General features: G+C 41.2%; 1 protein-coding gene across 1 annotated transcript in view; it reads left to right on the forward strand.

Annotated features, from left to right (window-relative positions):
- The window catches only part of OXSR1 (oxidative stress responsive kinase 1), an 84,798-nt gene that overhangs the window by 19,043 nt on the left and 42,216 nt on the right, over nucleotides 1-23,539 (forward strand). The window contains exons 2-4 of the mRNA XM_030446080.1: nucleotides 165-277; nucleotides 11,039-11,147; nucleotides 20,662-20,803. Of these exons, the coding sequence (XP_030301940.1) occupies nucleotides 165-277; nucleotides 11,039-11,147; nucleotides 20,662-20,803 (364 nt within the window). The remainder of the gene's footprint in view (nucleotides 1-164; nucleotides 278-11,038; nucleotides 11,148-20,661; nucleotides 20,804-23,539) is intronic.

Below are 23,539 nucleotides of genomic sequence, written 5' to 3' on the forward strand. Positions count from 1 at the left end.
GCACAGACACAGAGTAGGGAGTGCCTGTGGGGTTCTCTTCAGTGGGTTTTCACCTGGCTATGCCCTTTTTGATATCTGTCACTATCATTTTGTTCTCTGACATCCCTTCTGTTGTGCAGAACTCCCCTGAGATGTTGCTGACTCTTAATCTTTTTCCTTTACAGGGAGTGGGGCGACTGCAGTGGTGCAGGCAGCTTTCTGTGCTCCGAAGAAGGAGAAGGTGGCAATTAAAAGGATCAATCTTGAGAAGTGTCAGACAAGCATGGATGAACTCTTGGTATGTAATCAGAATTGTCTGGGGAATTGTATTTCAGGGAGCATGATCTCTGTTTAAGTCCCTCAACCTTTCTGGAAGTAATGCCAGGGTGAGGGGACTTGACTGATTTCACTAGTAGTAGGTCAGTTGTCCTGGCTGGGGGGCACAGTACTTATAATGTTAAAAAGATCAGCTGGTGGAGAACTATTTGTTTAGAGCTAAGCACTTGTATAATCCCTTTGTTTTGAACAGAGTTAATGTGTAAGTGTGAAGCTCAGTTGTACCCACAAGAGCTCTATAGTTTTAGGGGCATCTAGAGCTATGCACTTCTACAATCTATAAAATTTAAGGGAATAGTGTTGGTTTTTTCCTCTTTCCTGCAGTTTTTTAAAAATATTTTTTTCCTCCTTCACCTGCAAGGAGAAAATTGAATAAACTAGCTCTTGGTCCTAATCTGTTTCTGGTACTGATGGATCTGAGATCTTGCAGGCTGTCATGGAAACCCCAACTAATTCAGAGTTCAGGACAGGAGTTAAAGTACTTCGAAGCTGTATCTCTGTAATTTTCCTCTGTGTGCCCCTTTTCTCAAGATTTTCTCAATGTAAAACATCTCCTGGCAGATAGAGGAACAACTTCCTTATTCTCACCTGGCTCATATGTTGATGGGCTTCTTGATTCTCTCCTTTCCGTGTGTCTGTGCTGGTGCTTCTGTAGTGCAGCAGCTGTCACATCCACCTCACATATAGAATGTCTCGGGAGTTAAACCAGTCAGAAATAGGTATTCCTGTGAACATTGAGGGGTCTCAACTACAGGTGAGAAAGCTCTCTTGGGTAAAGCAACTCTCTAGTTTTTTAAATCTTAATATTTATTTTTTGTTTTGTTTTACCTGGTCTTTTCACTTGCATCTTCACAGCTCTATAGTATAAACTCAGGCACTTGTTTTGGTGGTTGAAATTAGAAAGTTAAATAGAATTCAGGCTAGCTCTACACGTATATTATCTTCAGCAAGTCCCTTGTACCATGGTTCCCACTTACATCTAGCAATTAATGATGAGTTTGTCATTATAGGTATCTGCAAATCTGCTCTTGTAGGGAGGAAAGGCTCCATCTACTCTGTCACATTTCAGTGTGCCTGTGAAGGGTTGTGTGGAGGACACCTAAGACAGGGCTTTGTTCAAATCCTCTTATGGCTTGTGCTGGTGTAGGATTTAGAGACCTCTTCCCTTTTCACAGTCTTTTTGTCCTGGTATCAACCCTTTGTGCTCTTAAGTCTTTCATGTGGCTTGCCCATAGTACTTACCTCTCTTGTGCTTCTCTCTGTATTGTCATGATGTACTAGTTGAGATTGTTAGTGTTTGAGTAATGGCCAGTTCCAGCTGAAAGGTTTAGGTTCAGGCAGATGTGCTACAGAGACTTGGTGTTTTAAATAAGTACTTCTAGTTGCTTATTTTAAACCTCTGGCTGACCTGTTCCTCAATGTTTTTTCTTATAGATAGGACTACAGTGAATTGCTGTTGTCAGCTCTCCTAAGCTTCCAGTTTTGTGACCAGATCTGGTGCAGGTCCTTCTGTAGACTTATGCCGATGCAGATATTTCTGTCTTCTCATCATGTGTCAAATGCTGTTCAACAATATCTGGGATTAAAATGGGAATTTGAGGTTTTCTCACACCTGCCCTCAGTCAACAGATTTTTTGTGACTCACCTTGTAGCATTTTATAGACTACACCACAGACATTGTTGTCTCTAACCTATAAAAATAACTGTTTTAATAGTGAGGCATTAGGCCAGGAGGCTGTGAAAAAACAGAGAACCTGCTGTCAGACTGTTCTCCAAGCAAAATCAGTCAGCCCCTCCTCAGAAGTCATGTTTCAGGCTGCAGAGTACCAAATTTTAATCTTACAATGTCATACAGCTACTTTAGGAGGATAAGACCTTCCTTTTGATGTGGTTGGTGAGTGATTCTACTTTCCTATGTACCTCAGAAAGCAGATGCTTTGTCTGATCTTTGAAATAAGCCTCTGTGCTGTGCCTTCAGTTGTGCTGCCAAAGTGTGCAACCCCTCTAGAAAACTTGTAGATGATTTAAGGAGCACAGTTAAGTGATTAGAGCCTGATCATTCTGAGGAAAGAGTAAGAATGAAGCTCTGGGCAATACTGGGATAATCTCTTTTCAAACAAGTTCTTGTCAGAACCTGTGTCAGTTGAGCTTTAATAACCTGATTTAAGCTGATCTTTCCCATTGTTTTTAAAAGCTCTTTAAAAACACAACTCCAGATATTCTTTACTTGAAAATCATGGAGAGGTGGAGGAGGGAAGAGGATGGCTCTGAGCTGTAGCAGCTTCCTGGGGCAGTGGTTGCCAAGGTAGATGTTTGAAAAATGGTTTGTCGTTGGTGTATTTTGCATTTCAGTTGATGTCACATCAGTGATGATGTGTGAGGGCTGAAAGGATGGAAGTTTCTGTGTTCTTACCTTCCCAAATTTTTATCCTCTCTCCATATTTGCTTCTTCTCCAAAGTAAATATTCTCAAGCTTTTCAGTCTTGTGGTCTCCCTTCATGGCAGTTTCCTTGTTTAGTTTAGTTACCTTTTTTTTAATTACCTTTTTAATCAGTTTTACCAATTTTACCAGTTTTTACTTTTTATCAGTTTAGTTACCTTTTTTGAGCAACTACTTGTTATTGCAGGATTGGTTTCTTTTGTTTTTCCAAAAAATGTAAATAAGTCCATGCAGATAAGATGTTTTAAGAATCAGGTGCAAAGAGAACTGTAGGTTCATACTGGGGTATGTTAGGCCCCCTCCATGCTTTCTCCTCTCCCTCAGTACAATTAAAAACACAAAATTGGGCTTTTATTAGATCCATTCTCCTTATGTTGTGCTGAGCACAGAAGTCAGCTTATGGTGAACTTTGATATTCTGCCTGGGAATAGGATAATTCTCTTGTGTTACAGCTCTGCCTGGGCAGTGGAATAGGAAAGGGAAAATTGTGTTTAAGGTCTTTTATTTTTCTTTCTGCAGTGCTTCAGACCCATGAACTTTTTTAAAGCAAGCTTTTTTTATCTGCCTAGCAGTGAGGGCAAACTCGAGTCATGTTGCTGGAGAGAGGGGAGGGAGAGCACCAAACTGTTCTCCTGCTTCTACAGTATTTCTTTTATGACTTTGTCCATGCTGCTTTGGGGCTGGTGCTTCTGTTTCTTGGGATAGAGGAGAAGAGCAAGATGAGTTTGGAGCAGGGTTAGGAAATGCACAGTAAGTGGCTCTGTCACTAACTGAGGGGATGGATGAGTGACCATGAGCTTCCTTTAAGATTCTGTAGTGGCAGGGTCAGAGAATCTGGGAGCATCTCTGAGCCTGTGGAGATGCCATCCTTAGAGTGATTAAGTAGTATGATTCCTGATTGCTCTTGATCCTTACATTTTGACACACCTGAGCTATGCGAGTGCTCAGGAATAATCTGCACACTCTGCAAGTGCTGCACAACATTCAAAATTAATGCAAGGGATTAATTTATTGCTGCTACAGGGGATGGAAATGGAAGTAAGGACCAATTTGTTGCAACTTGAGCAAGCCAAGCCAAGGGCATTCTGTTCTTCAGCAGAAGTGATAATTGCTGTAAAGAAAGTAGACTGGCAGGAGTGATGTAGTTCAGAGATGTGGCTCTTTCTAGTCCAGCTACTGAATTAGGGGATGTTGGTCAGGGATTTCTTATAGTCCTGATTCATAGGACATTTTTGAATGCTTCCAGATTTTTTTTCTGAGGAGATCTGTGAGGTTCAGAAAAAAAAATGCAGAATCTAATTTGTCATCAGTGTGAGTGGAAGTGGAATGTAAGGAGAGGTGGTCAAATGCAGCATTGTCTACAATTAGCTTTGGAATTACTGTTATTTGAGTTCAACTTCTTATTGTCTTGCAGCCCACAGCAGTTAAACATGCAGCATTTTGGTGTGTGTCTGAGAACAGTCTGCTCATGTGGGGTATTTCACTGCTTAACAGTGCTCACTGTCATGTTTTGCTCTTGCTTCTCCATTGCTCTGGGATGCTGGTTGCATTGCTTCTGAGGTCCTTGAGCACCGGTATATCTGCCCCAAAATAACCATGCCTCAGGCTTTGTTCTTGGATAAGTGTTAACTTGTTTAAAGAATTATTGATTTAAATGGCCTTATATCATAGAATCATAGAATCAACTGGGTTGGAAGGGACCTCAGAGATCATCAGTCCAACCCTTGATCCACTACCACTGCAGTTCCCAGCCCATGGCACTGAGTGTCACATCCAGTCTCTTTTTAAATATCTCCAGGGATGGAGAATCCACTACTTCCCTGGGCAGCCCATTCCGATGCCTGACCACCCTTTCGGTAAAGAAATTCTTTCTAATCTCCAACCTAAACCTCCCCTGGCACAACTTGAGACCGTGCCCTCTTGTCTTGCTGAGAGTTGCCTGGGAAAAGAGCCCAACCCCCCCCCTGGCTCCAACCTCCTTTCAGGGAGTTGTAGAGAGTGATGAGGTCTCCTTGGAGCCTGCTCTTTTCCATGCTCTTTTCCTGCTGTCTAGAAAACTGCTTTGTTTTCATGCAGTTAAAGCTGAGTTAACTTTCTTTCAACCAGATGTGGATTGTTGTGTTTTTGTTTTGTTTTCTTCCATGCTTTGACAGTAGCAGATGATGTGGGTTGGTCACTGTTAGTAGGAATGTTGAATGATCCAGAGAGGAACATGAAGCTGTGGGGTATTTCACATTGGGCTTTCCCAGCTGGGTAGAACTGGTTCAGTTCTTAGGGTGATCCAGCAGGAGAGAGGAGTTGAGGAAGAAGCATGGGGCATTGCTTATCCTAGGAAAAGAGTCCAAACTCCTACTAGTCCAGAGACTGATAGATCTGGGTCTGGACATAAGGGGCTTGAAGTGAAGGGACTGGCCTAGCACTGCTGTGCTCAGAGGGCAGTTACAGAAGCAGAGGAAAAAAGTTTTATCTGCATTTAAAAATGTCCTTCTGAATTTCAAGGAATTAACCTGGGGAACTTGCTGCCAATAATATGGAGGGAGATCAAACATTGCGTGAGATTAAAGAAACCAACCTCTAGTTGAGAAGGTTAAATTAGATAGGATTTAAAACAAGGATTATGAACTCCCCTGGTTTAAAGCATAGACAACTGTTAACTGCCCAGGCTTAGTCAGAAGTCTTCCCTCTGGGCAGATAATTGTGTAACTGCTTGTTATAGGGTTTTACACCTTCTTTTGAAGACTTGAACAGGATATTGAACTGGCTTTGATCTGACAGAGCAGTTCCTGCAAGTGAATTAACCAGATTGTAAGGTTGTTGGGAACAAAGCAGCAGACTGCTATAGAAGTAGTACAGGTGTTTCACCCATGCCTGTCACCTTAACGGATTTGCTATTATAATTCCATTTCCAGTCCTGGGGATCTTTATGCTTGCTCCAGGGGAAAAAGTCCTCAAGTGTTAGAGTTGGTCTGAGGTACAGTGGGTGGCTTCTGCATGGTCATTTGGTATGCTGTGTTCTGTGTTTCTTGCATGGTGGGATTGCAGGTTTACAGAAGAATAAAATCTAAGATGGGTACAGCTTCATTGTATTGTATTTCAAAGCAGCAACAAGTCTTTATTTCTCTGCTGGTTGTAGTGTCCTTTTTTGGATTTTTTGGTAAATTCAGTATGAACATTAGGATTAACAGTGAATGTAGAATGTCTTCCTTCACTTGGACTGGATGAGCATGTAAATAACTTTGAAGGATTTCCAGTTGACTGTATGGAATACTCACAAATTTAAGACATAGTTGAGCTGTAAGCACTGGGTATTGAGCTGAAGGGGTCAGTAATATGTTAATTGGCAAAGTGGGTAAAGTTGGCTTCACTTTTATCTGTGAAATGAGTCAGTCACTTGTCTGTTTGCTTTGTGGCTGACACCAAGAAAAGGAGTGTTTAGGAACTGTTCTACAATAGCAGTTCAGAGATCTGCTTCCTTCAGTACATCATCACTAATACTTTGAAAGGGAGAACAACCCCTGAATGGTGCTGAAATAAAGCCATTGAAGTGGGCAGCTATTGAGTGACTTGCCATGGGGATTGTTCCCATCACCTAAGATTGCTTTATGGGTAAAATTTTTTATCACTTCCAGAACTATTTCTTTTCCACCTTGGATGTAAGCCCTCCCTAGCTGTGCTAGTCTAAATTCTGTAGCCTCATCTTGAGGTAAGGATTTGAACTGGGTAATGTGGACATGGAAACTGGATCAGAATCTTTGATTTTGAGTTCTGTGCTCTTCCCTCTTCTCCTTCAAAAAAACCCTCTGAAGTTGATTGTGATAGGGGAACATTTTTTTATGCTGATCTTAAAGAAAAGGAATGAATATTCTCAGTTTCACAGCCTCTTAGTTAAAGCAATAGAAATTCACTTGGAGCAAAATTTGAAGAGTTATGACTGCCTGTAGGACGAGAGCTCTAAATCCTGCTTTAAAAGGATGAAGAAGAGCTTTAGTGCCTTCTGCCTGGAGATTTCAGCTGAGAGATTAAGTTCTTTGCCAGCCCTGGTTGGAGCATTGGTGTATTGAAGGGGGAGATCACGTCTGACCTGCTTCTATTTCCCCCCCAGGCATGCTTTCCCTCCCCAGCTCTATTGAATTCTATAGAGTAGCCAAGCTGAGAGCTTTCTTCTGAATCCCTTTGCAGTTGTAGGTAGCCACATAAAAAGCACACTGCTGCTGTGTTGTATCTCTGAGTTCATGTCAACATGTAGGAAGTAAAAGTAAATAAAGTATGATTTTCATCCTCATATTTGAGAGCAGGAGTCTTTGAAATGTGCCTCAGGGGCAGATAAACAGAGTATAAGCTGATGATGTGAACAGAAAACACCAGTAGGGAAGTTGAGCTTTAAACAGCCTTACCTGCTCTGTGTTTCTGCTCCTGTTAACTCAAACTTCAGTTGGATGTCAGTGGGCAAATAAACCTCCTCCCCAAAGTATGCCTGACTCACATGAGACAAATTTTCTTGTGATTCTAAATTATACTTCACAGCAGTTTTAATAATATTTCTCATGCCTTGAAAGGCTTGGATTGCCTGCAGAAGTGCTGGAAACACTTATCAGGAAGGAAAAAAAAATTCTGGATCCTGAAATGGGGAGTTGGCAGGGAGGCTGTGTCTCTGATATGGGGTTGTGGCCCCAGTATCCATCTGGATCTAAGAGCTGATCTGCAGTTGGTTTGAGGAGCTTGTGTCAAGTGGCCCAGGCCTGTTGACAGAGCAACATTTCCATCTTAGAACTTTGTATAGAGTAGCTCAGATAAGTTCTGATGTTCAGCACTGACATTATTACAGAGGTGTAGAATTTGCTGAGATTTCTATTAAGACTCTTCCAGTATGGTTTTGATGCTAGTGAAAGTGAGGGGAGCACAGCTGTAACTTGGTTACTTGTTTGTGTAATTTGTGGATAAGCAGTCTTGTTAAGGAGGAGGTAGGGACAGGAAATCCTTGTCTCTTTTGACTCTTGTGTTTGGAGAAGAGCAGACTTGCTGCAAAACTTCAGAAAATGTGTTAAAGCTGTGTGAACTACACACACAGGGCTACTTCTGCCTTTTATCTCCTCCTGCTCCCTCTTTCTGCAACTCTGCTTTTAAGCAGAGCTTCCTGGTGCTGCTTCAGTGGGATTCCTGCCTCAGCCACAGCTCTTCAGCCCTTGCATTTCTCCTGCTGCATCCACTGTTGGATGTAGCAGGGAATTAGCCTGGTTTCAGCTAAGCAAGGAAGTGTTTTAACCACGAAGCCCACAGTGATTTGCCACAAGTGGTTAAAACAATTGTGTCTCAGCCTCCAGGATGCTGGTACCCTCTGTGGGCTGAAGAAGAACAAAGCTTCTATGTAGCCTGTGTGAGATTGGCCTTGAAAACAATGGAAAAGGGGATGGGGGTTTGTGGGTGAGGGGGCAAATCTGCCCTGTGTTGTCATTACTTATTGTTAATAATGTAAAAACAGTGGAAATCAGGGGTTGTGATGCAGTTAATTATTCAGAGCTGTGCTCCAGTGTGTGAGAAATGGTTTAGTCTGCCTGTACTACACATCCACTGGCTGACAGGTATTTAATTGCATAGATCAGGTTTGTGATTATATATTTTTCATCTGTTTGCACTAAAGCATATGACATATGAGCTTTTTCTTTTTTTTTTTTTTTAAACTGTGCATCCCAGCCCAGGGAACAGATTGGCAATAAATGAGATGGGAAATTGTTGGAAAATAATGAAATAGTAACTAAGCATCATGGAATGCCTGCAAAATGCTGTAGTACAGAGCTGCTTGAATGGCAAAGATCTGATCCAGGTTGAGGCTCTTCAGTAAACATGGTCCAGACTTTGTCTCACCATCTCCTGAATTCCTGTGGGATACACTAATGTGTATAAAATATGAAAAGTTTGTGTACATTTCTTGTGCTACTCTCAATCTCCCAGGCAGCTGGTTCAAAATATTTTGAGCAGTCTAGCTAGGAAAAGATAAAAACAGCTCCTCTGGGTCATTTCTGAGAATGGTGGTTTCTGGGCAGGTCTGGGCTGATAAGCCAGCATCCTACTTGATTCTTTCCACATGTGTTTTCTCTGGTGCCATTTGTGTGTGAGTTGTTTTTTTTGTTTTTTTTTTTTAATTGTCAGGATGAGAACTCAGGCATCTGAATTTGCTTGCATGTTTAAAAGAGGAAAAAAAATAGTAAAATGGTTTTAAAGCCCAAGGCTGTGAATGCAAGTTTCAAGCTCAATGACCAAGAAAGTTTATGGATGCTGTAATTAGGAACTAAGTGCTCTTGAATTAAAAAAGATCCCAGGGTAAGCAAATGGGTTCAAAGCTCTGAGCTCAGTGATTGGAAAGGTTGTGTGAATCTAGTGTTGCATTTACACAGCCAGCAGCCTCCCAGAGCTTCCCAACCAGCTGGGAGCTGGGTTTTGTGCAAAGTGTGTGACTGGGCACAAATCAGGCATTGAGTTTGACCTGTGCTATCCAGGGCTCCAGTTCCCATCCATCCCCTGGTAGAAATTTGGAGCAGAGAAGTAAAAAGAGCATTTTTGTTGGCAGCTTTGCCTGTTGAGGTTGTGTGGTGGGTGTTGGTTGGTTTTTTTTGTGTGTGTGGTTGTTTTTTGTGGGGGTTTTTCTTCTTTTTTCTTAATTTTGAAGGAACTTGACTAGAAGGCATTAGAAAACTCCAAAGGTGCTGATTTATTTCCTTTTTGAAAAACAGCTTGACACAAGGGAGTGTTTGCAAGGAAGGGAGCTGGAGCTGTCAGAATAAGCAGAGGATATTGTTTCAGGGCTGTATTTATTTGCACAGAGTGGTTTTTACTCAATGAGTATGTTCCACTGAGATGAACAGCCTACTCCCCACTTTTTAAATACCCTTTCCTGTTTAGAAGGATTCTTCTTTAATCTGCTTATTGGAGTTTCCTGGAAAGTTGGTGCCTCTTCTTGTGAAGCAGAAAGAGGAACCAACTGTGTTTAATTCCTCAAATGCACCTATTCCCTGAAAAGCAGTAAAAGTGGATAAATCAACATAAGTCTGTTTCTCTGTAGCTGTGATTGCCAGCTCAGAGCTTGCCAAGAGAGAAGCAGTGTGGGCCTTTTACTCTCTGCTCAAGCACAAGCAGAGCTTTGTACATGAGGAGGAGAAGAATATGCTGCATCCTTGGGGTATCCTTGACATGGGGAAATTCTTCTTGGAGCTTTCTCTTGTTCTTTGGTATTGGGGAGGAAAGGATCAGGGGGTAAAGGGCCCTTGTTGCTCTTCTGAGTGTGTTTGGGGTTATGGAGCTTGGCTGAGTTGGTGGCATGGGGGAGGGGACTGTGACTGAACCTTTGAAAGGTGGCATTTGTGTGTTCAGTGAAGGAATTTGTTAGTTGAGAGGAGAAGTTCAGGATCTCAGGGGATGAGTTTCTGGGGGTGAAGTTGCACCCTCCAACTTGACAGGTTTGCAGGCATGGCTGAAGCACAAAGACCCAGCTGGATATAGTGCTGGGTGTCAGGCTTGGCTTAATGGATGGATTCTTCTATTTGATGTCTTCTGTCCAAACCAATGATTTGTGCTTTCATAATGAAAAATCTGTCATGTTTTCTGTGCTGTTGTTCCCCCTGTAACCGGGAAAACCTCAAACCATCACTGAATCTAATAAGGAGCATGGGCAAGGCTCAGTCAGTTTAATACCAGGGCATGTTTCATCTTTCACTCCATCTGCAGAGCTAACCACTTTCTAATATTAAACTGGTTTCACCTTCTTCCACTACGACAAAAGGCACCTGTCCTTTGTGTCTTCAACATGATTGAGCTAAGCCATCTGCTTTCCTGCTGGGAAGGAACATTAGGAATCAGAGGTCTTTTTCCCAGGGGCTAATATTTCCCTTTCTCATCCAAATTATAGTCTTTAACTGATGAAGCATCTGCTGTGTAATGTCCCACTGAAAGGAGGAATCAGCATGAACTTTAGGTTACAAACTCTAGGTATACCCTGGTGCAGCTGCATGCAGGTGTTTTGATTATGACCACAGTGTTGCCCTTGCCCCAAGGGGTTTTTGGTCAACTTATTTCTTCTAGGCAGACAGGCAGAGCCAAGTCAAATAACTTTGGGCCCTAATATTATGCAGGCTGAGTGTTTGGAGTATGTCTGAGTTTTCCATGTTTAGCATCCAGGTATCCTTTTTCTTTGCACCTTCTTTGAACATGGTGTCTCAAGGAAGATTATTTCTGTGCCTGATGAATAATAATCACTGAGTCCAATTGCTAATGCTTTATTTTTCTCAACAGAAAGAAATTCAAGCCATGAGTCAGTGCCATCACCCCAACATTGTATCTTACTACACATCATTTGTGGTGAAAGATGAGCTTTGGCTGGTGATGAAGTTACTTAGTGGAGGTGAGTGGTCCAATTTCTTGACCCTAAAAAGCTAAGTAAAAAAATTGTCTTCCTGTAATACCCTTTTCCCTTGTGTTCCTCCTAAGCTTGAGACATTTGAATAGCAATATTTAACTTCAACCCCTTCCATTCAGAAGTAGCTTTTTGTGCTATGAACACCTGTGCTAGTAACACCTGACTGCATGACTGTGCTAGCTTCCTCCCCCTTCCTATTTTGTCAATTTTACACCATTTCATAGAGTTATGTTGTATGTGTTTGCTGAATGGCTCACTTGAGTATTTCATATAGTAATTTTAACCGGTTGTTCTAGTTGACAGAATAACTGGGAATACTTGGGGCAGTTTCAGGTTACCCCACCTAGTTAACACAGAGCCAGGGAAACTTTCCACTCTCTGGATTTACTTGCTTGGAAACTGGAGAAAGTTTTTGCTTTGGTTTCTTTTTTTTCTTTTTTTTTTTTTTTTCTTTTTTTTTATTTTGAGAGAGAGAGAGGGCGTTTGAAAACTTCTTATCAGTAATGCTTACTTGATGTAATAATATTTTCCAGGATCCCTGTTTAAGTTGCAGTTTAGACAAGAAAGAGAAACAAGCTCTGGATGATAACAGAGCACTGTTGCTAAATCTTAGGCCTGTCTTCAGGAAGACATGATTTTCCTGGCACCCTAGTGAAAAGGAATTGAAATCTGAAAGAAGCCCAACTGTTTTCTTGCTTTAAAAAACCCAAAACTTGGCTTCTCTGTTCTTGGCTTAATAGAACTGCAAAATGTGAGAAGATGATGTGGAAAAATCTGGAAAAATCTGACTAAACCTGTTGGCTTTTTCCACAAGAGTTGAACAATGACCATAAAACATATATATGAAGATCATATTTAGAGAATTTCAGCAATTCTCTTGGGGACAATCAAATTTCATGTCAACTTAAGTCTGTTTTAAAGGGTTTTTAATGTTTCATGTGTCATTAAGCAATACCCTCTCTTAGAGAGGACTCATAATAGGTCATTAAGGATGTGACTGCCCTTTGTGTGTAGAAAAGAATCCCCTGCCAGCTTAGTGGAAGCAGTTTTGCTGTGGGTATAAATGTACCTGGGAAGGTTTCCATGCAGGAAGGTACCTTGAGAGGTATTTTGCAGCTGTTTTCACTTAATATTTTTTTTTTCATGGCTGTTCTTCAGAAATCTCATTTTAGATCCTGCAGGCAAATTCTACAGGATAATGTTGAGGATGGGTGAAGAAGTTTGTGCATTGGATCCTTCTGACTGAAGAGCTTTTTCATTCACTTTTAATGAAACTATTTCCGGGTCTTTTTAGGCTGAGTGATTTATGTAACAAAATGCTGTAAGAACTGCTTCTCATTCCTTTCAGCTTATTTCTTATCAGCAATAAATTGGCTAGGTTGGTAGTCATCTGTTGTCCAGTGGGACAAAAAATAATCTGGCTTTCTCAACAGGAAAAACCTTTGAGCTGTTTTCATAAACCAGAAAGAAGATGAAAAAAATAACAGGGTGCAGACTGACGCCTTTATTCTAACTATTCAGAGAGCATGGTCTGAGACTTGTACATCCCAATAACCACATACAAAGTCTGATTTGATGGCCTTTCTGTATCTCAACTGTGGCTTTTGTACTTGAGAATTTCTTCTGGGTAAAAGTTCAGAAGCTTACTGCTTCTCTTTCATCAGTGTCAGTGTGTGCTGGCATGTGTTTTCAGGCAGAAAAGTTTTAATTTCATCTTACTTACACTTGCTAAGACAGACCAGTCTGTCATGCAAGCCTTTTTTGTTTGTTGTTGCTGTTTTGAGTTCACTTTATTTTCTGGTCACAGTCATTTTGTTAATCTTAACAAGTGTTATGCAAGTATTTTAGAAATGTCTCTAGGGGAAAATACTCTAAATGCATGAAGTTTTATTGTCTGATACTGGTGCTTTGCTCCTTTGAGCAGCTGACCAGTGCCCTCCAAGGTAGCTGGATATCCTGACAGGCTTTGTTGCTGAAACTCAACTATTTGTTTCTGCTTTGGTAGAAGATGCCATGTTTCATCTTTGGAAGTTGTCAGCTGTGAGGAGGTAATGTACTGATGAGCTTTTAGGGAGTAAAAAGTAAAGCTGCTCATCTGCATCAGAGCCAAGTCTGAGGCTGAAGTGACTGCTGAAGGCAGTTTGAGCTGGCAGATGTAGAGTGGAGTTGTTGCTGATGGCAGAAATGTGGCTGTGATGGTATCCAGCTGGTAGTGACAAGAGGTGCTGGTGTGTCCAGTTCTCTGACACCCTCTTTCAGATCTGGTGACGTCTGCCTGAGTCAGGTTTGTGAAGTGTCTGCTCTTTCCCTTCAGCAGATATTTCAGATCCTCTCTGAAAAAAGGGTTTTGCAGGGATTGAAGCTCAGCAGTGTCAGCTAGCAGCCTGGCCTTTTGGTCCAAGTGTTACTCCAAACTAAACTCCAATGGCTATTTCTAGACAACTGCTGACCTGCTCTTTGCCTCAGTGGCATTCCTCTGTCATGAATTTTACTCATGCCTTTTTAAAGACATCTGAAGCTCAGTCCTGCTTCCTAACTCCTGTGGCTTTTTAGCAGGAAGAGGAGCAGCTGTCCTTTTGTTCTGGAGCTTTTTTCTTATTGTGACCTCTTTGCTCCTTTATATTCCTGCTGGTTTTAAGAAGAGCTCTTATTTCACAGGTGACACAGGCCATAGTGAAGTCCACAAAACAGTTGCTTATTTGAAACAGCCATCTGTGGTTGCTTGCTACATCACACAACAATTTTTGTTGTCCTAGCTCACAGCAGATGAAACCTCCAAAATGTTTCTAAACTGTGCAGATCCTTTAAATATTGAAACATTTCCAGATAGGGCTCTCGGATCTTCTGCCTATTGAAGGCTCCTCCTAATGAAATTTGCTAAGTAGATTATTGTATTGAAATTTTTTATTTTCAAAAAGTTTTTAAGATTATCTAATCAGCCTCTTTCTTCAACCTTTGACCTAGATTATCTGATGGTGCTTGGCCAGCAATACAGCAAGCCAGACCAAAAGGGAGGTATGGCAAGTCTTGGGTTTCTACCAGTCAGACAGGACATCTTGTTCTGCTTCTGATCTGGCCACTCCTAATTCCAGCAGTGAGTTATGATCACAGTGTAAGCCACAGGTTCTTAGAAAGCCTTGGGTTAATATTGAATTATTTTTTTAGGAGACAGCTATACTATTTTGAGTCTATCTGGAGGGTTTTTGATTTTATTTATAGAGACACAAGCTCAAATAAGGCAAGGGCAAGTCAGAGGCAGAAGATAAGAAAGGACTGTACCTGTTTGCAGAGCAGTTGCAATAGGCTGTGTTGCCCCCTTTAAGGTGGGAAGCAATATAATATAAATTATTCTATTTCTTACACATCCAGGCATGTGCCCTAGTGGAAAGGAAAGCATCAAGAAGTGAAAGTTTCCTTAAGCCTCCTGCTGTGCTAAGGTGGTTTAGCCAGGGTTAAGAAGAAACTTCAAAACCAGACACCCCAGCAGGCTACTGAGATGTATTTTCCTTTTTATTGTGTAACTTGTTCTTTCTTTTACTTCTGTCTTCTTTTGCTCTATCTGTATTCCTCAGACTCAGAAGTACTGAATCCAGGCAGCTGTTCTTTCTTCTTTCACATTTTCTTCCATTGTCAGAGGCTGACAAGATGCAGATTTAATTCTTGGCTCTGGCAGGCTCACTAAAACCTCTGGCTTCTGCTGAAGTGTCTTAAAAGAAGCAGCAATGAACCCTGCCAACTTCCCCAACTCCCACTTTCAAAGATGCAGCATGTTCAGCATCAGTGTCCATCAGGTTTGATGTAGTGTAGTGATCCCCAGTGCTGTTTCCCAGCCTATTATGCCAAACCTGTAAATGAAAGATCAGTACAGGTGCTGTTACCTGCTGCTTTTGCTGGAAATTAAGTTTTAGAGTACTATTTTTTTTCTTATTCAACATGCCAGACAAAGGAATTTTCATTTAACTTCTCCTGTATCTTTGTCCTTTCACTTAAGTTATAGTACAACATGCAAAATGTGGTTCTCACAACACCTAGCTCTGCTGTACATTGCTTTTTGCCTTTTGGGGGTATGTAAATTCCAGCTGTGATATCCCTGCATTTCCCTGTATCTCGTTCTAAACAAACTTTCCTTTCTGCTCAGGTTTTTGTACCCTCCTCTGTTTCAGCCCCATGTACTGAATCATTAAGCTGTGTCACTGAGGGCTGTCACTTGGATCCTTCTTTCCTCTTCTGGGAAGGAAAATCAGAAGCAGGCTTCCTAGATGCCATTTTGTCTGCTTGCTGATGTAGGTGAACTCCAAGAATCCAGCTCTGGATTTTGGAACAGGAAGTGTTGATGTTTGTGGTGGCTTTGTGTTGAAAGTGAATCAGTGGAACAATTAGGGCTTCTTGCCCCGAGGGTGTGATTACACAAAAGTGATGCTGGTTTAAATTCCTGGCTGGTCTGTCTCCACCTTCCCTGGAAAACTGGAATCCCAATTACTGCAGTGATCCCATTTACAATATGGCTCTGTAAGCTGATGCATTTATATGACTGAGCTGGTGAACCAGGGAACTTTTTCATATCAGTTTGCTGCTGAAGGAAAGGTTTGGAGTATCACACAGCACCAGGTGTTGAAGTTTCTACTGGGTATGTGTGGTGTTGCAAGACCAGGACTGCATAGAATAGGTTTCAAGACACTTACTTGCAAATGGTCTGCTTGATGTCCATATTATCCCTCCCAGAAGTTCAGGCTGTTGGGCTGCTCGTGGGTTTCTTGTCTTTTCACACTCAGATATTGTTGTCATGGGTGGAAACCAACTACTTGCTTCTGCAAAGTTAGAAGTGGCTTCTGTAGATGAAGTCAGGCCTAATTAGAGTTTAGTTATGCCAAAATGGGAAAGGCAAACTGTGGGGCTTCCTGCTTTTCACTCCTTGGGGCAGAAGAGGGACCAACAGTTTCTGTTCCTTTGTGCTTCTGGACAGACATCAGTTTCTCTGCTGCAGAACTGGTGTGAGCAGTAAGGACTCCAGAAAAAGGTGCTCACTGCATGTTTGTCTTCGACCTCCAAGAGTTTCAGGTTGGGTTTTATCAGGTAAAGTTCAGTCTGTATCTGGGTGATTCCCATTACTGCCCCTGTTTTTGGGAGCTATTGCATTAGCAACGTTCAGAGCAGAGTAGGAAGCTTGTGAGTTTGAGCAGAAAACCCATAAACTTTCAGTTGCTTTACAGTACAATATGGTTTGTGATTGGTGTCAGAATATGCTGAGACATTTTAATTAATGATAAATGATGTGAAATGCTTTATCAGATTGCACAATATCTTGAAGACTTCCTCTTGTTGTGCTGCTCAGTGTATATTTGAGCAAGAATTTGTTTATAATTTTTTCCCCCCCACATCAATCTCAATGTCCTCTCTTTTTTTGTCTTCTATTGGTATTTGAAATCAGTTGCTCATCACCAGACTTCTTTAAACATCCTTATTAATGACAGCATTATTTACTTTTAGGCTCCAGTTCTGGCTCTTCCCTCTGTCTTGTTTTGTCTTTTCCTGATACGCTTCCCCTGCTGGGCTCGGAAGAGCTTTCCAATCAGCCTCAGCCAAACTTAATTTATTTCTCTTTTAGCTTAAACCTGATCCCCTGTTCTGTGTACCTGTCTGCAGCTTCTACTTGTGCACTGGGAGCTGTTGCAATCAAATGTTGTACCATGTATAGCACACACCAGAGTACTTCAGTTAGCTGAAATTAAAGTTTTATTCAACAGAAGAGTTAAAAAAATTATTATTTTTTTTTTAAAAAGACTTAGCAGTGGATGTTTTTCCTTTTGAAAATTTCAAGTGTTTTCTAATACAGAGTGGGTGCCTTTTATGTCACTAGTTTATGGGAGATTCTTTGTTTTACACAACGAGATTGAGCAGTTTGCCCTTGGAGCACAAATCCCTACCAAAACTCTATTTAAGCAGAGATTCTGATATGTTCAGATGTGCTTTTAACTTCTCCAGGTGCTCTTAAACTGGTTTGGAAGCTGGCTCAGAATTTGGCAGTAACTGGGATGGTGCTGGTGCTTGAAACAGGATGATGGATTTGTAAAGCATAAATGGGATTTTGGTTCCAGTTCAGCTGAGCTTGTTTCCAGTTGATTTCTATCAGTTAACCTATTACTGGATTTGGAATAGGCCACTTAGTGCAAAATGGTCATTTTTCCCCTTAGGCTAAGTATGAGGCTCTGACCTACTCTCTGTTGTTCAAGTGTAACACAGCTGGTAGAAAAGAGAATTTTTCTACACCCTAAGGTAGTGGAGGTCTTAGCCTTTGATTAAGTGTGTCCCACACATACCTGAGATCCTTGGGAGCAGTGACTGCATTTTAGCATCAGCCTGATAAATTAACTGCATCTCTGCCTCTACCAAAAAGTGTTTGCTTCAGCAGCAAAATTCCCAAGTGGCTTTGTGCTCAGCTGTGGTTTTCTGTTTGGGGTTCTGGGTATTCAGTTATTCCACATCAGGCTTTCTGAGCTGGACTGACAGAAGATTTAGGACATGTCATGAAGCAGAATATGGAAATGCAGCTTGGCTTTGTTCTTCATATCCCGTGGTGCTGTACTTAATGGAGTTGCAATTGAGTCAGGAGTCAGTATTTGCTGATCCCAAATTTGCTGATCTGAGATGTGTAAAATGTGGTGTTGTGGTGCCAGGAGTAGAACTTTTTTCTCTGTGTAGACAAAGTGGGGATGATTCAAATAACACTGTATTCAACTGGAAGGTTGAATAAAGGTTGCTCATCTGCTGTTTCCTGAACCAAAGTATTTTGCTGATGGCCTTTCTGCTGGTCTGCTTTCTGTAGAAGACTGGAAAATTCTTCCACTTCTTTGAACAGCTGAATGTGAAAGTGGATTAAAAACTTTCTTAGAAAGTGGCATTCAGGACTGGGAGCAGATACAGCATGGGTGTGAATCAGCCCTTTCACAATGAGGGCTGGCTCTGTGCATGACATTTTGTCTGCTTAACTCCCACCCCTTTTTCTGGGTTAAACACAACCTCTGACTTGGCTTAACAGAGGTTTTTTTTGACCAAATGAATTTGAGCACCATATGATCTGCCTCCTCATGTTCCCTGAGCCCTTTGCAGGAGAGGGGAATGTTTTTGAACAAACTCTGTTAGCAGAGTTGTGGGTGGGAAGAGGACAAAACGAGTACGTGAAGAACCAGATATTTTCACTGGACTTTGAAAACAAGTGACAGTTTGTTCTCCAGATAAAGGCACATTGGAGAGCAAAAACCTGAACAGAGGATTTTTTGGCGAGTTTTTTCTTCCATGTCACAAATTCTTTTCCAAAATAAGAACATTGTGGGTTGTAAGCACGTACTTTCTAGAATCCCAGGTAAGTCCTCATGACACACAGCAGAGGATCCTGTTGTTAAACACTAGAACCTAGAGGCAAGATACCAGTGGAGAAGGCTCTGTCTTGGGGTTTTGCAGGTTCCTTTGGTGTAGATAATCTTGCTCCCATGTATGAAGTCCAACAAATGTCGTAACCTGAGTTATGGCTGAGTGAAACCTTTGCCTAACTAATTAAGGCCCAAGTCAAAGCTGGCTGGAAGATGAGTGTTACTCCATGCTCAGACATGGTAAAGAAAAGACAACACTGCTAAGAATATCCTTGCATAAAATGTAGGGGAGGATTCAAATATTTTCTTCCTTCTTATCCTTCTTTTCATCAGCTCTGAAACTCCTCAGTTCAGAGAGTTTCTCACTACCAACCAAATAGATGTGTTCAGGTTTTTTTTTGCCCCCCTCAGTTAATTTTTCTGGGGGACATTTAGTGGGTGACTTGGTGTATTCTGTGATCACAGGTGCTGGTGGGCCAGAGAAGGTGGCAAGTGTGTGACTGGTCAGAGTTGGTAATAGTGATTCCTAACTCCTCCAAGCTGCTGGATGAATTCAGCACATCATTTCCCACAAACCAAGGGACACCATGCACCTGTGTAATTGTTTCCTCTGCAGTTCAAATTGTGCAAAACAAACTTTTCCATGTTGTCTTCAGATTTGAACCTTAAAGCTCCCTTACCCCCCCCCCCTTTTTTTTTTTTCTTCATGTGAGAATCCAAAAGTGAAATCCTTGGCTAAGCAAAACCCATCTGCATGTTTGCTTTGACCAAGAAAATAATATAGGATAGTTCATAAATTTTAAAGAGGAGGAAGCTTTTCTGTTAACTGGGACCTTGGGGATAAAAAGGAAAACCAATAACCTCCATCATATTTTTCTGCTTACTTCCAGAATTTACAGGGTGGAATTTATTTCCCCATTGACCAAACCAACGAGAGCAAATTTCTAAGCTTTTACTGTTCTTCAGATACAGAAATAATTTGATTCTCATGGGGTTTTTTTGGTTGCAAGTTAGGAAGAATGAACTTTTCAGCTTTTCTAAACTAGCTGAGTTCTTACTGAGATGTTCTTTTCCTGTAAGTTAACTGTTCAAAGAAAACCAAGGCTGGAATTATTGCTTTGCAGTCGTGCCTGCTTTTCTCATTCTTTAAGAACTTCCCAGTAGTGCTGACATCTCTTTGTGTCCATAGCTGTAAAAACCCTCCTAGCTCTGACTATCCAGTCATTAAACCACAGAAACCCAAGTTTGGAGGGGCTAAATAGCACAAGCCTGGAGAAGAGGCTTAGACATCCCATGCTGGAGCAATAAAAGTATAGTTCTGAGAAGTCCACATGCAAATACAAAGAATACAGTACCCAAGATAACATGAAAACAGGACCTTGCACAAGAGGCATGTTACTAGTCATTGATTCCACTTATTCCTGGGTGTAATTCAAAGAGGTGGTTTGCTTTATGAAGTGTGGTTTGTCATGCAAGATGATGTAATTCACACCATGGTTGGGAGAGAGACTCAGCATGATGTTTCTTGGGAAGGAGCTAAGCCATTCCAGTTTTGCACACAGTGAAGTGACACTGTCAGAATTCAGCCTCATCTGTTCTCAGTTTAATAATTTCCACTTTTTTTTTTAGTCATCCCTGAAAGCATTAGATTTTCTTTTTGACTCTTCTGCATCAAGCTTAATAAAATTAGACTCTTTCCAGCTCTTATAAGTGTGTTGCCTTCAGCCTGTGAGCTCTGGCAGCCCCTTGCTTTTTCCATTTCCCCCTCTTGCTTTTCCCAGTACTCAGTATTAAAACAGCTGTAGTGTCATCATCTACTTAAAACCCTTCCCAGAGTCCTATGTATGTACACTTCATGTTTGGGCTTGTTCAAATACTTTCTCAGTTACTTGTGATGCCAGGGATTTTACAGCCCACCTTTGAGGGTCTGCACCCCTGTAAGGATGCTTGCTGGGCATGCATCATTCCTGTGCTTTCCTGCAGCAAAGGTTTCAGCTGCTGACTCCATCCCTGACCATCATTGCTTCCCCTCCCAGTAAATTCCTTAGGCTTGTATATTGAGTGATTACAGAGTACACTAAACTGTGAATCAATTTGGTTTTAAACTAATGTGTTTAACTCTTTTTCTGTAGGCTCTGTTTTGGATATTATAAAGCACATTGTGGCCAAAGGAGAGCACAAGACTGGTGTCCTGGATGAACCTTGTATAGCCACAATCCTTAAGGAGGTGCTGGAAGGGCTGGACTACCTGCATAAAAATGGACAAATCCACAGGTATTTGTTTTTCTCATCTTTGTTCCAAAATGTGTCACTGAAACAGAGAAGCTGAGCAATGCAGTCTCATCCTGCAACCAGCTGTAAGGGCATAGAAAGAAGAAAATAAATAATTCAAACTCATAATTCAAATATCTATATAGTGGCTGCTGCTTTAGAAAGTACTACGACTAGGCCAAGTTTGGGTAAAGTTTGAGATACTGCAAGTTCTGATACAGAGAACTTCTTTCCAAATGTCAGCAACCAGCTGCAAAGGGTGGTTCTTGGAGCTGGAAAATTTCAGCTGGTTTTGTTACAGAGCTACAAATCACCAAGGGCACTGCATAAGTGTTGACTAGTTTAATAAGGAGCCTTTTAAGCCTTGCTCTCTCTCTATATATATTTATATATAAATATATATATATATATATTTTAAGGGTAGCTGCAAGAACAACATAATGAAATTTGAATTTGAGTAATTTCATTTAAAAAAAATTGAAACAAGTGGAGAAACTTCTGTAGGCAAAACTAATGGTCTGTGATTTGATGGATCACTGAAACTTGTGGGTTTCTGTGTTGCTGTGTCATTTAGGAGGTATTTTTAAATCATGTTTTCCTCTCCCCTAATGTCAAGGTGTGGTGGAGCTCAGGAAGAGAGGATACTAAGTCATTATGTTCTGCTTTTAAAAAGAATGAGATTTCCAATCCTAAGTATGTGCTGAAAATAGAATTTACTGCTTGTGGGTAATATACATCATCCCAGCCACAGACTGCTGCTGGGAACAACCACCTCTTCTTTCTTGGGAATTTTGTGAGCTGGTACAATTGGCTGTTGTCTGGTACAATGTCATTATAAGCACTGCTGCTGGATTAAGTTGCTGTTGTCTTCTGATTGCTTTGTAAGAGGACAGAACTATTCTTGCCAAAATGTTATTTAAATTAGAAAATCCAGTAAGGATTTGGTTCATAATTTTGGTCAAACTGGCTGCTTTTTGTAGATTTTCTTGGGCTAAGAAGAAAGAAATGGTTGGCAACAGTTGTGGAATTCCTTTCTTTTTTAAAAATCCCATTTCTGTCTCCCATGTCTATTAAAATTCTAATTTAACAAGAATGATTTTGTTCATTGAGACAGTTATGATTTCACAGCTGGTTGCTTAACTTTATTTTCTAGATATAAGACTTCAGGCAGCTCCAGGAAGTTAGAGTAAAGAAACAGACCAACTTACTTTGAGTAAGTTCACCATTGCCCTGAGTAACTTACAAACCCATGCACATCTGTGGTTTGCAGCTGATTGACTTGACTGAATTCTTTTTCTTGTCTAATGGAATCAAAGTAGGTGTTAAAGCAGCAGTAACCTGTGAAATTTCAGTTTTTCTGAAGATGTCACATGGTAATTTCTGTACTGAAAGACAGAGTGGCTCTCCATTTGACTTACTGCAGTGAACAGCACCATGGTGATTGTGGTAAAGGTTATAGAGGGTATTTTAATGTGTTGGGTTTTTTTATTAGACTTAAAAAAAATATGATCACAGTGTTGCTTCTAAAGAAACTGTTGCTACATTATCTGGAAGCAGACTGAAGCAAACCTACTGCTACCCTTCTCTTCCTGCTTCCTTGGGTCACTTTGCCCTTTTTTAGGGGACTTCATCAAAGAAACCAAAGCTCTGTCATTGCCCTGTGATGCAGTTATGCATCAGCTACTTTGCATATGTTGCAGCCCTATGTTTTGGGGCTGCTCTGACAATTGCATAATGGTTTATTAGGAAAAAAAAAACCCAACCCTTTGGTTTACCTCATTGTGTTGGGGCAGGGCAGTCTGGGAAACTATAGAAGTGGCAATAGTCATGGTAGAGAAGGAAAGTGGTGTAGTTTCCTACCTGTCAGGCAAAGGATAGGTTTCTAACTGTTGGCAGAAAGCAAGCTTGCATGCCTTTGAGGGATGAAGAGTGTTTCCTTAATGAAGTTAATACTGCTGCCTTGCTTTTTATCCAGATGTGTGTATCCTGCTGAGAGAAACACAGTTTAAAGTTGTAGTGCAGATGGGACCTTTCTTCATACATAGGAATATCCATATGGTTTTCCCATTTTGCTTAACACAAGGGGTCATAATACTGGTCATGCTTGATGAGAATGGCAGGTGGGAATCTTGCAGTTGTGCCAAAGATGCTCTGAGAGGAAGTGTTTAAAATAACTGAACTTTGGTCCCCTGGGTCAGTTTAAAGTATCTGACTCTAAAGGAAACTGCATCAGGTGATGGCTGAGCTGCTGAATATAGGGTCTGGGATGTGGGGCAGCTGTGGTTGGGGGTGAACTTCAGGCTAAACCAAGATCAGCTGTGGAGCCTCAAAACTGAAGTTCTGGAAGGGCCAACCCAAAGCAAGCAGCCATCCAGCTTCAGCTGGTTACACTAAATATAACAACTCCATTTGTATCAGACCAAGAGAAAATGACTTGGTAAAGTTAGAGGCACAGTGTGGGTGGACTGGATGTAATCAGCACATCTGAAGTTGGGCAGCCAGGCTGGTGGCAAAGCCTGAAGGATGAGTATCTGGACCCAAATGTAATTTTGTGGGCACTGTTGACCTGAAGCAGGGACAGCTTGTTCCTGCTGTACATCATCAGGGAGATCACAGAGTATGTCAGACAGTGGAGCTGCTTGATACTTTTAAATCATGCATCATCTTAAATGAGTAAATTAACTTAACACGTGGAAGACTGACGTAATGAACTTCTGCTGCTGATGTATCTTGCTCTGA

The sequence above is a fragment of the Calypte anna genome, chromosome 2 (genome assembly GCF_003957555.1).
Source record: "Calypte anna isolate BGI_N300 chromosome 2, bCalAnn1_v1.p, whole genome shotgun sequence".
In the NCBI taxonomy this organism is placed as follows: domain Eukaryota; kingdom Metazoa; phylum Chordata; class Aves; order Apodiformes; family Trochilidae; genus Calypte; species Calypte anna.